Below are 14,668 nucleotides of genomic sequence, written 5' to 3' on the forward strand. Positions count from 1 at the left end.
AGGCCATATTAAAGTTTGGCTCCATGCTAGTTTTGTTGGAAAATATTTTTTCACTTATTCTTTTTTATATTTCCAAGATAATTTTAAATATATTGTATATATAATATATTTTCTTAAAAAAAAACAAGAAGCAAAATACAAAGATTTTTTTTACAGACATTTCAGGGCCACAGTTTTCCCTTTAATCAATGACATTTTTTCAAAGTTTATCTGTGGAATAGCAGAGATAGATGTTATGAGTCCTTGTAGGCCACAATGTCCATGTTGGATGCAGTTGCAATATTTTTTCCTACTGCGCATGCACCATACTGTCACTTTGGACTGCAGATGCGCCCAAAGTGACAGTATGTGCACAAAGTCTCAGTTGCAGTTGAGACACATGGTTTCAATATTATTTCGAAAATGTATTATTGAGCATTCCTGGGCGGTTATTAGGTTTTGACAGGTGGACACATAAAGAAGCACCGCCTTACCGGTGGGGTATAGGAGTGACTCAGGTGTGTGTGTCACTGAAGTGGTAACAAACTAAGACACACAATTGGTCATGTTGCAGGCCAATCTCTGACAGAGATCCTGCACCTAACATGGGGCTTGTGCAAGTTTCCATGCTGCAGTCGATGATGTGTCTACAGATGCACCATACAATATTTGAGCATCTTATGATGCTGGAGGTGCAAGTGTCTCAGACCTTTGCACAGTCCTTACACCAAGGAAAGGTGTGTAGCAGTATGTTCATATGTGCAGAAGCAATACTGACAAATTTGCGCACGTGGAAAAGTCGCTGTAGTCAGGACTTATGTTTGTCAATGTTGTTTTGTATTAGAGGTAAAAAAAAATTGACAGCACGTAATTCTGTACTACATGGATGTACAAAATACTTAGGGGGGGTATTCCATCCCGATAGTCAGGACCCATGTCCGTTTACAGTCTGCTCGCCAGTTTATCGGCAGGCGGGATTCAATGTCCCACCTGCCGATCGGCAAAAAGGGTGCGTGTCTGTGAAAACGGACGTAAATTTGTCAAGATCCGTCTGTTTTTGGCAAAACGGGCCCGACTGCTAAAGGCAGTCTGTTCTGTCGATCTGCCTCTTCAAAGCTGTCGGGAACGACAGCATTAAATAGGCACCTGCCGCTATTTCCCCTGAAATAATGTTGGAGATTGAATTCCCTCCTAAATTTGAGCATCTTATTTTCAGATTATTGCTCTTTATTTATCATGTTTTTATCTGAATAGGTAAAATCATTCAAAATACCGTCTAGTGTGTACCCGGCATCATGCATGCTGGATATTAATCGCTGGGCGATAGCGGCGCGTGGGGCCGTGCATCGCTGGACTAATAGTGAGATCGCTTAGAAAATGCCCTCAAATCGCCCTGTGGGCCCCATTTGAGGCACAAATTGCGAAAGATCAAAATGCTTCTTCATATTTGTTTCATTTTTTTAATTTTAATCAAGTTAACATAATTGAATACATTTAAAAGGTCAATTTCTCTTATTTTACTGCAAATTGTGACAGTATACTTTATTTTGTTTAGTTAATTAAATCTAGATTTATTCCCTGTTCATATTTAAAGACAATGTCTTTGTAGTTATCAAATGTAAAAAAAAAACTCACCCAAACATATAATCAAACATGTAAACAATTTAAAATATATTAAGCGTTTGTACTTTTGTAAACATACTTCATTGTTTTAAGACATTCCATATGTACATGGATAACATGGAAACAGGATGTGTGTATGATGTCAGCAGTCCCCTTGTGGCCAATTGTGTTCAGCAATCAGGTATATTAAAAGTGATCTTTTAATAGAGTTGATAAAGTTTCAGAAAAAGTTGATCGCATTAGCAGCCGCCAGTGTGATAGCATCAGGTTCTAACTTGCAGTTCTAGGTCAACATGTACCGTGGCCATTATAGGAGATTGGTTCAGGGAAAGTTCACTTCTATTGTTTTACCATGGTTACTAAACATAAAATGAGAGAAATCCTGCATTTGTAACATATTGCTGCCTCTGGGCCTTGGAGGTTGTATGTTCTTTATTTTCTTCCTTAAATTGAATGCAGTTATACAAACCTTGTGATTATCTTTAGTGTAAACAAAGGAATATCCTCTGATCACTTCTAAAGTAAAACACAGATGTTTTTGGTTGACTGTTGATGTCATTAAGCTAAATGTTTATCTTTTCCGTATTTGATCCTGTAAGCTGATGTGGGGATCCAACTTATTACTAAGTCACTAGAAAAAATAACTTTATGCATGCGGTAATTGGTTTAAAGAAAGTGCGCATGGACGAGAATTCCTGTTCTTGGAAAGGAAACACAGAATTCATAATAAAACACATCTGTATAGGATGTGACTCCTATTTTGAGTTTTTAAAAGTGCTGAATAAATAGTATACTGATAATATGCCACAAATAGGTCATTCTATCTGTATGGTGTCAAGGACAGCAAAGTGTCTGAAAATATAGTTATTCCATGTCTGGATCCATTTACCATCTAGGATCACACACATAGGGTTGATTTAGAGGTGGATATAGTTTCAGTTGTGACTGCTTCATTGTATGCAATGCAACTGCAAATTTAGGTTAATGCAGCTAGAATTTGTATAGTGAAGCCCATCAACTGTTAATAAACAGTGCTGGCCCTACATCAGACCAACTTTCCTCCAACCATCCAACTAGAAAAATCTGGTACTGGATGTAATTTGTAATTCAGTCATTTGCTCCCATAATCTGGAGACAGATAAAAATGGTCATTCAGACAAGGTTCTGTAGTTGAATCTATTTTATTTAAACAAATTTGTAAACCATCAGGATGCATACAGTACATGGTGCAACTCACACTTAGGGTGAGATGTATTAAGCCTTGAAAAGTGATAACATGGAGAGGGATAAACCACCAACCAATCAACTAATACCATCAAACAAAGCCTGTGACATTGCAGTTAGGAACGGATTAGCTGGTGGTTTATCACTCCATTTTGTCACTTTTCAAGCTTAGTACATTTGGCCCTTTTAGATTTAAAAAATTGTCACCATCCACATTGTGTCCACATCTTTTTAACAAGTCTGTTCAACACAGAACAGATAGATAGTCCCTCTGTTCCTATATATGGGTCCAAACTGGCCAAACGACAGTGTTGTCCATGTGAAATCATGGCAGCAAGTTAGTACAGCAGATTGTTTTAAATATTGGAATTGTCCTTTTGTTTCACAAAGAGGGGAATGTAGAATTTCTTAAAGGGGGTTTCCAAATGTTTGAATTGGTGCCAGCTCGTGAAAGATCCATACTTAGCATGTACTTAGCATAGTCTGTCCTAAAATTAGAGCAGTTTATGTAATACAGTACTTCGGTCATTGGCCCAATGATCATGGTAGGTTACTTACAAGATTCGCTTTCTGATGCGATTAATTATCACTCAAATCCCAATACACACACAGCAGACTTGGAAGGAAATATCTGCTGCTACCGGGCATTCTCCCCTTTATACTGCATGTAGTGGCTACTTGCCAGGCTATAGGGAAGAAGGGTACCTGGAATTTCCCTCCATGAACTCCCATATGTAATGTACTATACAATTTTGTGCATTGCATCATATATGGAAACTTTGTGGGGAAATTACAAAATATGACTGCAGAGTATTTCAGCCCTAGTTAACTGATTGTTTTTCACAATTTATATCCTGACTGTTCTATTATTCTGGCTGCTGCATACATAATTAGTAGCTCGTCAAGTTGTCAATTATTTATGTTATTATGATGTTTATATTACATTTGAGGGTAGGCAATGTAATCTGTGTGATAAGTTCATTTGCACCGGGCATTCTGCCGATGTTGTCTGTGCACCAGTCCAGTGTTCCTATTTCTTGGTTTGAAATGTTGTGAAAAAGTAGTTCATGTAATGTCACCTTAAACAATGTACCACCAATTATAATGGATTGCCGGTCTTTCCTTTGTTGCTTTGTCCTTTAAATATTCTGCATAGCATTGGCACTAAAAACCCATCACATTGTTCTCATCCTCAAGGGGGAAGGGGTTAAACCATAGCTTGACTAATCTTTAAATGACAAAAAATAAAGAAATTGTGAGACCTTTTCACACGTTAGATATGTATTGTCATTTATCATCTAGATATCAGGCTAGCAGTGCGAAGTAATAAAACATATCATCGAAAAATGTGCTATAGGTCTGAATCACTCTTTCATTCCACCTCCCAGCTAACTGTAGTATTAAATCAAACAAGCAGAACATTTCCTAAGGCAGCCATTGCCTTTTAATTTCCTGAAGAACCTTAAAATATCATTCATTACAAGTACTACACATATTTGGTTTTTAAAAGTCTCATAAATCAATAGCAGGCTGACTGTAATAATTATTACAAGTTAGTGCATAATTTTCATGCTGAAGGCTGCATGCAGAACTTTAGCATATGCAAACGAGGCAATTCAAACTGTGTATAGATATTAATATGAAGAAGCAGGTAACGAGGTACATGCTATGAATTATGCATCAAGAGCGGCTGATCTTCAATGAGGAAAATGAATTCAGCATGTAATCTAATTAGTGATGGAAGTCTATTACATCTAACTGCAGAAGCAACCGTCCTTGAAACAAATTTATTTACAGTCCATGTTACCACTTGAAACAACTTCCAAATGATGTTTTAGGCAGACATTTAATTTCTTTTTATACATGTTCCTTCGCTTTCAGCTCCAGACCGGGAAGGCCCCCTAAGAGAACACAGAGTGTGACCTCACCAGAGAACCCACATATCATGCCTCACAGTGTGCCTGGATTAATGTCTCCAGGGATGATGCCACCTACAGGTACAGTAACATAGTGCGGTGCTAGCTATCATTAAGAGGCAAACTGTGCTATCACTGGATATAAAATATATACCTGCTGTATCACATCTGGGCCTAATTTAGTATGCACTGTGGCAATTAACAAGTAAATATCTGTACGAATAGCAGTCTCATAGAAGTCACATTTTGAATGACAGGAAGCCAACATTTTGGGGCAGAAACATGGCATTTTGTGGGTGTGTTTGGGAAACGCAGGATTGACATCGGTGATGGGTGGTCTCTGACTTAAGTGATGACCACATTTCCAGCCTGGTTCTTTAGCAGATTAGTGGAAGCCTTATGCTGGCCATATATCAGACCAACTTTCCTCCAACCATCCAACCAGTTAGTTGTATAGAATAAAAATCTGGTACCGGATAGGAGCAAATGTAATTTGCTCCCAAAATCTAGAAATAGACAAAACCTGACATTCAGACAAGGTTCTGTAGTTGAATCTGCTTTTATTGAAACAATTTGACTGAATGTCTTTGTCCATTTTTCTGGGTTTGTGAGCAAATTGCTTATTGTCATTTACTTCCATACAGTACCAGATTTTCAGACCAATCATCCAACTATTTGGATGATTGGATGAAAGTTGGTCTAGTGTATGGCCAGCAATGAAGTTACTAAGATCAAAACTGTTTGATGTTTCAGTTATTGCAGATGTATCTGTGAATGCATTGCTGTTTGTGAGGCATTTGCAATTTTGCGATTGGCGGTTATTCTTTCTGTGTGGGCGGTGGCTTTTTAGTCACAGGCAACTGCTTTTTTCTCAAAGTAGAAATCTATGCTGAATTAGGCCCCATGTTCCAAATGACTTTATTTCCATTTCCATTTATTGTTTTATAAAGATACAGTAAGTACATTTCTAAGATTCATGTTAATTACAATATACTGTATGGTATTAATGGAAATACATAACACATCACTGAGCAATTATCTGTGACTGCAGAAAACCCTTATGACACATGCAATATAAAATGAGTACCTATAAAGGTGCTGTTGCGTTGAGGTCAGACAGTACCAGAAATTGAACTGCAAAGTAATAACCATTCCTGGGCTCTGACTGGTCAGCGGCGGCCATGAAGGGCAGTGGGAACGCTAAGCACATATATACGTACAGTACATGCTTTTATGTATGTAATATACGTGCTTGATCAATCCCACAGGGATTGCCATCACCGAGTGCACTGGGCGGCTTGCAGTGCCCAAGATTCAGCAGAATCCATCACACACTGTTCAGCCTGCCCCCTGGACTCCGGAGAAACTAGCCAATTAGAGTCCGGGGGCGGGTGTGTGTGATAGCTTATAATGATTCCCGGTGCCCATTGTACATAGAACTGGCACTCTACAGTGGATTGATCCAGCACATACATTACATACATGATATTATAATATGATCCCCACTGCAAATCATGGTCGTCGCTGCAACCGCCACTGGAGGTGGACAAGATAATATGTCTTGTATATCATGTGAATGTCAGTGAAAGTCAGTGTGTCTCACTACACAGCCACTTCCACAGAGGCCAAGTTCAGGCAGACTACCTGTGTCGATGTTGTAAGGGTGGCATATCAAAAATCACTGACAGTGCTACAGTCTACAGAAATGCAGAAATTTGCAATATCAGTGCTTGCACATAGTTTGTACGTCGGGGAAAGCTGAAGCTAGTCTGGCAACAGTCGCTAGAGTGGATGCAGCAGCGGAATACATGCGCAGAAACGCCTCTGCACATGCGCAAACACAATACATCGGCCGTCCGACCGAACAAGCAGCCGTCCCACTCAATCAGAATAAGGGCCAATTTGTATAAAAAGGACAGTGTATTATTACACCTATTTATGTAAATCAACATTTCTTTTATAGAAAATATAGCCTCTAGGAGCCTCAAAAGGTCTGATAAAACAGGTGCAAAATGGGCTCCTCGTGTATATAGGGTGTGCATTCTTAGATCCCCCCACCACCATAAGCAAAATGGGCAATAACCATATCTAGAATGAGAAATATTTGTATTGATTAGTCTTGTGTAGTTGCAACATAATAAAATAGTCTTTTCAACATAAATCAATAAATGTCATTTACAACACAGAAAAATTGTGACAAGTCAGCGACAATGTATTTTGCATGAATGCTCAAAGATAAGTATTATTATTGTAAATATTTGTGCACTTCCTATTTGGTTGCTCTTTCTGCAGAATAGAGGAATCATTTCAGCCCCTCAATGGTGTTATGTCTGGAGCATTCTATTAAATGCGGCAAAACAAAACATAAGGCATGCAGATATGGTTCAATAACCCTTATAATAAAACCCAATAACAATAACAGTAATAGATGTGGATCCCTCAGCTGTTTCACCACCATTTACTTAATTTATCTGTATCTGGTCTATAGGTTGACAGTGTCTAGGCAACATTCAATAGGTTAACACCATATGGATGACATAGACGAAAAATCGACCCAAGCAAAGTATCGATATCGACACATGAAAAGGTTAACTCAATTTGAAAAAAAATGTTTTGAACCTTCTCATACATTACCATCTGTGTGGACTCTGATTGGGAAGGGAAAATGGTGAGCAAATGGTACACTAATTTGGGGTACATGTGATGAAACCTACAAATTGAAACAAAAAAAATATAAAAACTCATGTTGACCTTTTTCATGTGTTGACCATTGCCAAGATGACCTTTTGCTTGGGTCAACATTTTGTATACGTCGACTATTTAGTGTCGACCTAGATACTGTTGACCCTTTATACTATAAACCAATGTATCATGGGCCAAAATTCATTACATCTGCAGCCGCTAAATGGGATTGCCAGGACTTTTCTTAAAAGAATAAAAGGGGGTCATTCTGGTTGGCTCGCTAGGCATCGAAAGTTCTAATGCTGCCAGCTGGGTCACCAACTGGTTTCAAACTGCTCCCCACCTCCATGTAAATTTCCCAGACGCTTTGCGAATGGATGTTTTTAATAAACATCCATTCGCAAGGTAGGGTGTGTGGCCGAAATCATTTGATGGACACCGACCATCAAATTATTTCTACCCTGCTTGCAAATTTGAGTGGGCCTAGGCTAACTTAGACTTGCGGCGTCTGGGTCCAAGAACTGGATGGGTGGCTGATATCCTGTGACATCAACCGCCTGCCTGCCTGAGTTCGCATGGGGACACCCAGCGGTTTTCTGGGTCCACCAAGTGAAGGCCCCCGTCCGCCTACATCCATCCCGCCCTCGTGCGAGCACCACGGCGACTATGCAAGTCGCAGAAGGCTACTCGCACAGCAGGCCTGCACATGTGAATATGCAAATATGCGTACGTACAGAAAGAAAACATCAGTCCCCCGTGCGAACCAGGCCCAAATGGTAGGCGCTTCAAGGCGGGAACCAACAACAAATGCAGGGGGATTTTGGAGGTTATTCTGGTTCCTACGCAGTGCTGCATGTGATTTTAAAGCAGCCGGCCATTTTCAATGCTGCCCCCCCCCCCCCCCCCCCCTCGCCGAATTCAACCGCACGGCTGCAAATTAATGTTTTGCAGATGCCAAACATTGCTCCCCTGTGCGAATGCGTGGGGGAGCGAACAGACCAGAATAAGGTCCTTAGTGTAGGGCTTATTTATAGGGTAGCTGATGAAATCTGTTACAGTGGTAATTAAAACATCCCTGTTACCTAGGAGACTGCATGATAATCATTAAACATATAAAATTCTCATTTAAGTCTTAAGGCACAAAGAGAAGCAGAACTATCATCTCAACAATTATTCATATACCTGTCTGCTGTAAAAAAATAAAAAAAAGGTTAAAATTGAACCTGCATGGTGATAATTACTACATAAACATGATTTGTGCTCAATAACATAGGCACCATTTATTTTAGAAAAAAAATCCCCTTTTATATTTTTACATATGCCTCATTTGCTTTAACTTCATAAGGAGACTTATTTATGTCTAACATAATGTTGCCTACATTTAATTAACTATATAAAGAGCTTACAATAGCTTATTCTCACATTACTTCTCTGTGGATTGTATTACAAAGCTATTTTGTTTTTAGTTCTTTCCACTGATGAGAAAGACATTTGCAATTGTTTACTCCAGATGCCGAAAATAACTTCATTGTGGTCAAATTGCTTTGTCTGTAACAAAATTACATTGTAGCTAATGACAAGTCCATATTTCACTGCATGACTTAGATAAGTGCAGGCATTCCTTTCAAGAATACATTCTAAAAATATGTCATGCTGTATGTAAAGACACATTTCAACGCCACGCGCCAGCTTCCTTCCTGGTAACTAATCAATAAAAAACAGGGTTGTGCAACTGAAACATAACATATTAATACAATCTCACATGATTGTTCTTGTAGAAATGAAATACAAGAAGAAAATGGCACAATGGGCTTCATTCCGATTTGGAAGTAAAGCAAAAAAAAAAGAATAGACATAACTTTGGATTTGGAACAAACCATGTTGCAATTCAAAGGAAGAAATTACATTTATATTTTTTCTGTGCAGGGTACATTGCATACATTGCTGTATGTTTCTGCTGTGGGCAAGTGATGACTTTTGCAAATGCAGTGCACTGTGTAATATTACCTGTGCGTTTCTTCTAGTATAATGGTATGTGGTTCCTGCGTCGACAATGTCTAGGATGACAGTCAATAGGTCGACCACTAATGGAGGACAGTGACAAGGACGACACATTCAAATGGTCGAAAAACCATAGGTTGGCATTGCCAGAAGGTGGATATATGCCTAAGGTCGACATGGGCAAGTTTGACACCCACATGGTCAACATGCATTTTTCACTTTTTTTTGTGTGTGTAGACAAACTTGGTTCATAGTTTACTATCCAAATGGGCATAGAGCGAGAGTATAATAGTGTGCCAAGCCCACTGAGGCACTGTTCCCCAAGCATGGTGAGTGCAGCCAGCCATGAGAGGGGACATCCACATATGCCGACATAGACACCAAAAACATGAAAAACGCTTGTCAACCTTGTGGGTGTCGTCCTTCTGTCAATGGTATGTCGACCATTTCAAGTTGTCGACCTAGTCACTGTCGACCATTAGTGCAAGGACTAGTGACTGTCAACCTAGACATTGTCATCTCTTATCCCGTAACAATTATAACCCATTGGAGGGGGGATGTCTAGTGCCATAATGTGGCCAAGCTTAATCCAGGCTGCTGTGTCCTGTGGGATGGAAGGGGGGCACAGTTAGGGAGCCAGGTGATCCTTAAATAGATACACCAGTGCAGAGAGGTTAGTTGGGGGGCTGCCCAGCTGCTCAGGGAGCTCCGGGAATACCTCCAAAATGGCAAAAAACAGGGTGTCATGGCATCGCCCACAGCTCTACCCACTCCACCCATGGGCCTACCCCTCCACCCACAAACCTGCCCCTTTTTCAGACATGGCCATGTCTCTAGTGCGGCAGGTCCCACTTACCAGAGTGAAGTGAAGTTTGGGAGCTGTATGGTGCACAGCTACCACTTGGTATATACAAACGCATGTTATTGGAAGCATGGCCCAGTGCATTCACACTGACAAATTCTTCAAGAATGAGACCGGTTGGAACCAGGGCCAGGAACAGAAATTATGGGGCATAGTACACACATTTTTTTTGAGCCCCCCTTTATCCAGTTCCTTGGCAGGTACAGGTCAGTTGCTTGAGAGTAATCCTTACCTTACTCTGCAGAGGAAAACCTGTAAAGAAACTGATCCTCTGTGGTCTGGGCAAATGGTTACTTCAGTTGATATTCATTCAACTGCCTGGGAAATCACATGGTCCTGAAGACACCTGTTTGCTTAGGAATATAGACCATAATATAGAAGAGGTTCAGCCAGATAATACATAGGAACATCAAAAAATTGTATTATATGAAACTGTTTTTGCTCATTAGCAGTGGTGCATGCAGCACATGCTATTTTGTTTTTATTACAGATGCTGGAGCAGGTACAATGTTATGGCCCCATTGCCCATATCCATCAGCTTACAGAACTTTACTGGTATCACTATCACACTTATATGCCATTCCTACTGTTTGTGACAGAGTTCTGAAGTGAGATTTCTGCATGTGTTCAATTCAGGGACCAAATGTAATAGGGTGAGAGTTTCAGAAAGTGAGAGATTTTGGGAGAGTTTTCCCATTTTTTTAAAGCAACAATCAATTACATGGCAAAATCAACCTGGTTTTGCCATGTAATTGATTGCTGCTTTAAAAAAAAATGGGAAAACTCTCCCAAAATCTCTCACTTTCTGAAACTCTCACCCTACTACATTTGGCCCCAGGTCTGTATAACCATACTACAGTAATAAAACATCAGTTGGCAGTTTAAAAGCCAAGCACAGGTATGAAAAAAATATTAATACAAAAATAAAATACACTGATTGCCCCAGAGCTAATTGCAGAAGGCATGCCTCCAGGCCCCCTGCCCCTTCAAGTGCATGCACTGCCTCCAGTCACCCAAGAAAGCTCAACATGGTGAGTGACTCCCTCAAGAGGCTCCAGACAGACCATTGAAAGCCTTCCTACAGAGAGTCCAGACCAGTGCTTTGGAACTTGGTCCCACAACCCTTCTTCGACTGGGCTCTCAGCACCTAATCACCTCAGCCGTTATCACCTCAGTTCCTCATCGCTTCAGCAATCAGCTGCATAGCCTGCCTCAGTATCTGTGACTCACTCACTGAGTCACTGCATCACTGTGTGTGTGGGAGAGGACAACCTACAGCAGGTTGACCTTTGACACCTTTAGAGTCTCATTCTTGGTAACTTCTAAGCTACCTGGAAGAGCCTAACACAATAATCAAGAAGAGCTCCCTTTTGGGTAGATTGGAAAGTGTAATGGTTAATATTACTTCCTCACAGCATTGAGGTCATGGCTTTGTTTTCCACCATGACTATGTGGAGTTTGTATATTCTCCACGTGCCTGAATGGGTTTCCACCAGGTACTCCGGTTTAAAAATATACCGGTAGGCTTATTGGCTCCCAACAAAAAAATTAGCCCTAGAGTGAAAGTGTGTACATGTGGTAGGGCAGATGGATTGTAAGGGGAAAGATTGCAAAATATTCTCTGCAAAGTGCTGCAGAATATGTGTGTGATAGATAAATAATAATGTGAGTAGTGTTTGTCGTACAATGTAGCTAATTTTTACTGATAGTAGAACACATTAGTCAAATGGTTGGGTCTGACCTGTTTACTACATGTATACAAGCTGACAGGGATTACAAAAGTGCAGTTTTTGCCGATGGCAAGACATGTCTTAAAAGCTTGCTGAAATGAAATCTAGCACTTCTGAAATCATTTCAATGAATCATTTTTTTTTCTTTACACTTGGAAGAAATATAATGCAAAATACAAGTTTATAGTATTTAAACTACCATTAGCATAAATCCTTAGAAAAGACAATGGGTGTTATTCAAACCTGATCACATGGCTGAGAATTCACTGCGTGAGCAACTATTGGTAGACTGCGCATGTGTACAGATCATAGCACGTATGTGCAAGGTCATCCTGCAATAAATTCCTTCTATTTTTTTTTACCACTGGCCGTACAGAAACCTGGCATTGTAGGTGGTTTCTGAGATTGTCCAGGAAAACACACATGTGCCAAAGTGTTTGAGGGGAAGTCATGAAACGTCAGCTACTGGCTCAATGTGACCACTTCTATTGCAGCCACCAAGTTTGTCCTGGGCTACACACAGGCTGCACACTCTGGAAAAAAATCATTCCATTGTGAGCGATTTGCAAATGTATTTTCATCTAATCTCCTATCTTACGCATCCCCCTCCCCCACATGCAATCCACTGCGAAATGCACCCTTATAGCACTGACTCCTCTTTGAGAAATGCCACAATATGCGGTATTGCATCACAGAAGGCATGGCCAAATGTTGCCATCTACCTTCTTCTCACCTACAGCATAATTACATACTTTACTTCAGGGTTGCCTACCCTCCCGGAATGGTCGGGAGGGTCCCGAAAATTGGGTCCCCCTCCTGGCCTCCCAGAAAGGTGTGCAACCCTCCCGGTTTCTGGGGGACTTCCGCTCTCCCCCTGTCTCCTACCTTCCCCCGTACTGCACCATTTACATAACGGGATATGCTGATCTCCGATGAGGGGGCGGGGCTAAAGTGACCTCCTGCTGCAAGTCTCCTATCCGGGCTTCTCCCGGAGAGGAGATTAAAAAAGTCAGCAACCCTGCTGTACTTTAATGTTTTTTTTTCCCTCAGGCAGCAAGTTGGAGAGGAGGAGCAGGTGGCAGGCTGATTAGCACATCATGCCCCTCCCCTCCCCTGTTGTGTGGGGAAAAGGCAGTAATTGGGCAGGATTAAATGGCAAAACTAGCATAGAATTGTATAATAACGCCCCACCCTTCTTCCAGTCTGCAGGTTAGCCCACTCCCCGCAGTATTCGGGAGAGTAGGTAAGTATGACCTACAATGATCAGCTTCAGATTACCTTCAGGAGATCTCCTTGAGGCAGAAGATGTCTCATTGTTATGTGGGAAACTCAGTCAGAACCTTTTTTTTATTCCATAAGCTTGATTTAGTAAATGCACGATAGCACACTGTTTTCATATTTTACAAATAATTATACGACTTGTACAACAGCAGTTATTAGTGCCACCATAAAAATAAAACATAGCATTGTAAAATAAAATAAAAACTTGTTTGATAGCTGTTGATCACTGCCAATCAATTGAGCTGTGACCCTCCTTAACATTAAACAGGTGATTCGATTAAGTATAACTCAAGCATAAAATGCCCTGCATGAGGCAATGCACTGAATCAAGGAAATTCGAAAATGGCAACATTCACTTTGTGCTTTGGGCAGTGTAAGCTGCCAACACTTATACATCAAAACTTCACTCACTGTGCGATTGATTTTATTTTATTTTGTTTGTTTTAATCCCCTGCAGCGAGCCATGCTAGCCTTGTAAATTCAGTCTGTATTATTTGATGTTATTATTTGTTTTTTAGCATTGTGAATGTTCTACAACCTTTTGTGAGGACGTGCACAACATTTCAAAACACAGAATGGAGATAAAAGCCAACATACAGTAATACCCACAGCAGGGCTGAAACTAGGTTTTCTGGCACCCGTGGCAAGGCAGTGCTTTGGTCACACAGAGTCCTGTCGCATACAGCTTTACGATGCCCCTTTAAATCCAGCACCCATGGCACATGCCCCTTAAGCCCCCCACCCGCCCTTGCGGCTCTGCCCAAAGTAACACTTCTGATTCTACGAAACATAAACCCATAACCTTTGTCAATCAGATGTCACTCACACTGCAGTACAAGATTTTGCTGAGTTAGTTCAGTTCTATACTACAATTTTTTTATTGGGGTCGCACATGATATGGAAAACTGCTTTGACAAAGCTGTACATACAATGGTCTTAGGAAACCGCTATTGAATCACAGTTCTAGGACTGGAGCATTGTACAGGGAACATATCCTATCTGTTATTCTGTACACAAGTGCTTATTCTCCAGATGAACAGAAATTACACATACTGTAAACTAAAATTATTTGGTCTTTTTATCTTCACTGTATATGATTATGGAAGATACTAGCCTAACACTTTCATACTGACTATGGCTTTTATGAAAAAAGATAATATATGTGTCATTTTGTATTTGAAATAACACAAAGAATGAAACCTATATAATCTGCATAACCAACATTGTAATGTTATGTACAGTATTACCAACATGGCCACTTTAAATGATTGTATTATTATTATTGGGTTTTATGCAGTGTTTCTCTACAAATTGTGATGTACTGTCTTATGTATTTTTATTTGTTTATTTATTAACAGTTTCTTATATAG

The 14,668-nt window shown here is 40.3% G+C and overlaps 1 protein-coding gene across 8 annotated transcripts in view; it reads left to right on the plus strand.

Annotated features, from left to right (window-relative positions):
- DACH1 (dachshund family transcription factor 1) overlaps positions 1–14,668 on the plus strand; it is a 326,897-nt gene that overhangs the window by 118,404 nt on the left and 193,825 nt on the right. For all 8 annotated transcript variants that reach the window (XM_083168873.1, XM_083168877.1, XM_083168875.1 and 5 more), the window contains exon 2: positions 4,708–4,823. In XM_083168873.1, the coding sequence (XP_083024999.1) occupies positions 4,708–4,823 (116 nt within the window). The remainder of the gene's footprint in view (positions 1–4,707; positions 4,824–14,668) is intronic.

The sequence above is a fragment of the Crinia signifera genome, chromosome 2 (assembly GCF_055691185.1).
Source record: "Crinia signifera chromosome 2, ASM5569118v1, whole genome shotgun sequence".
NCBI classification, from domain to species: Eukaryota; Metazoa; Chordata; class Amphibia; order Anura; family Myobatrachidae; genus Crinia; species Crinia signifera.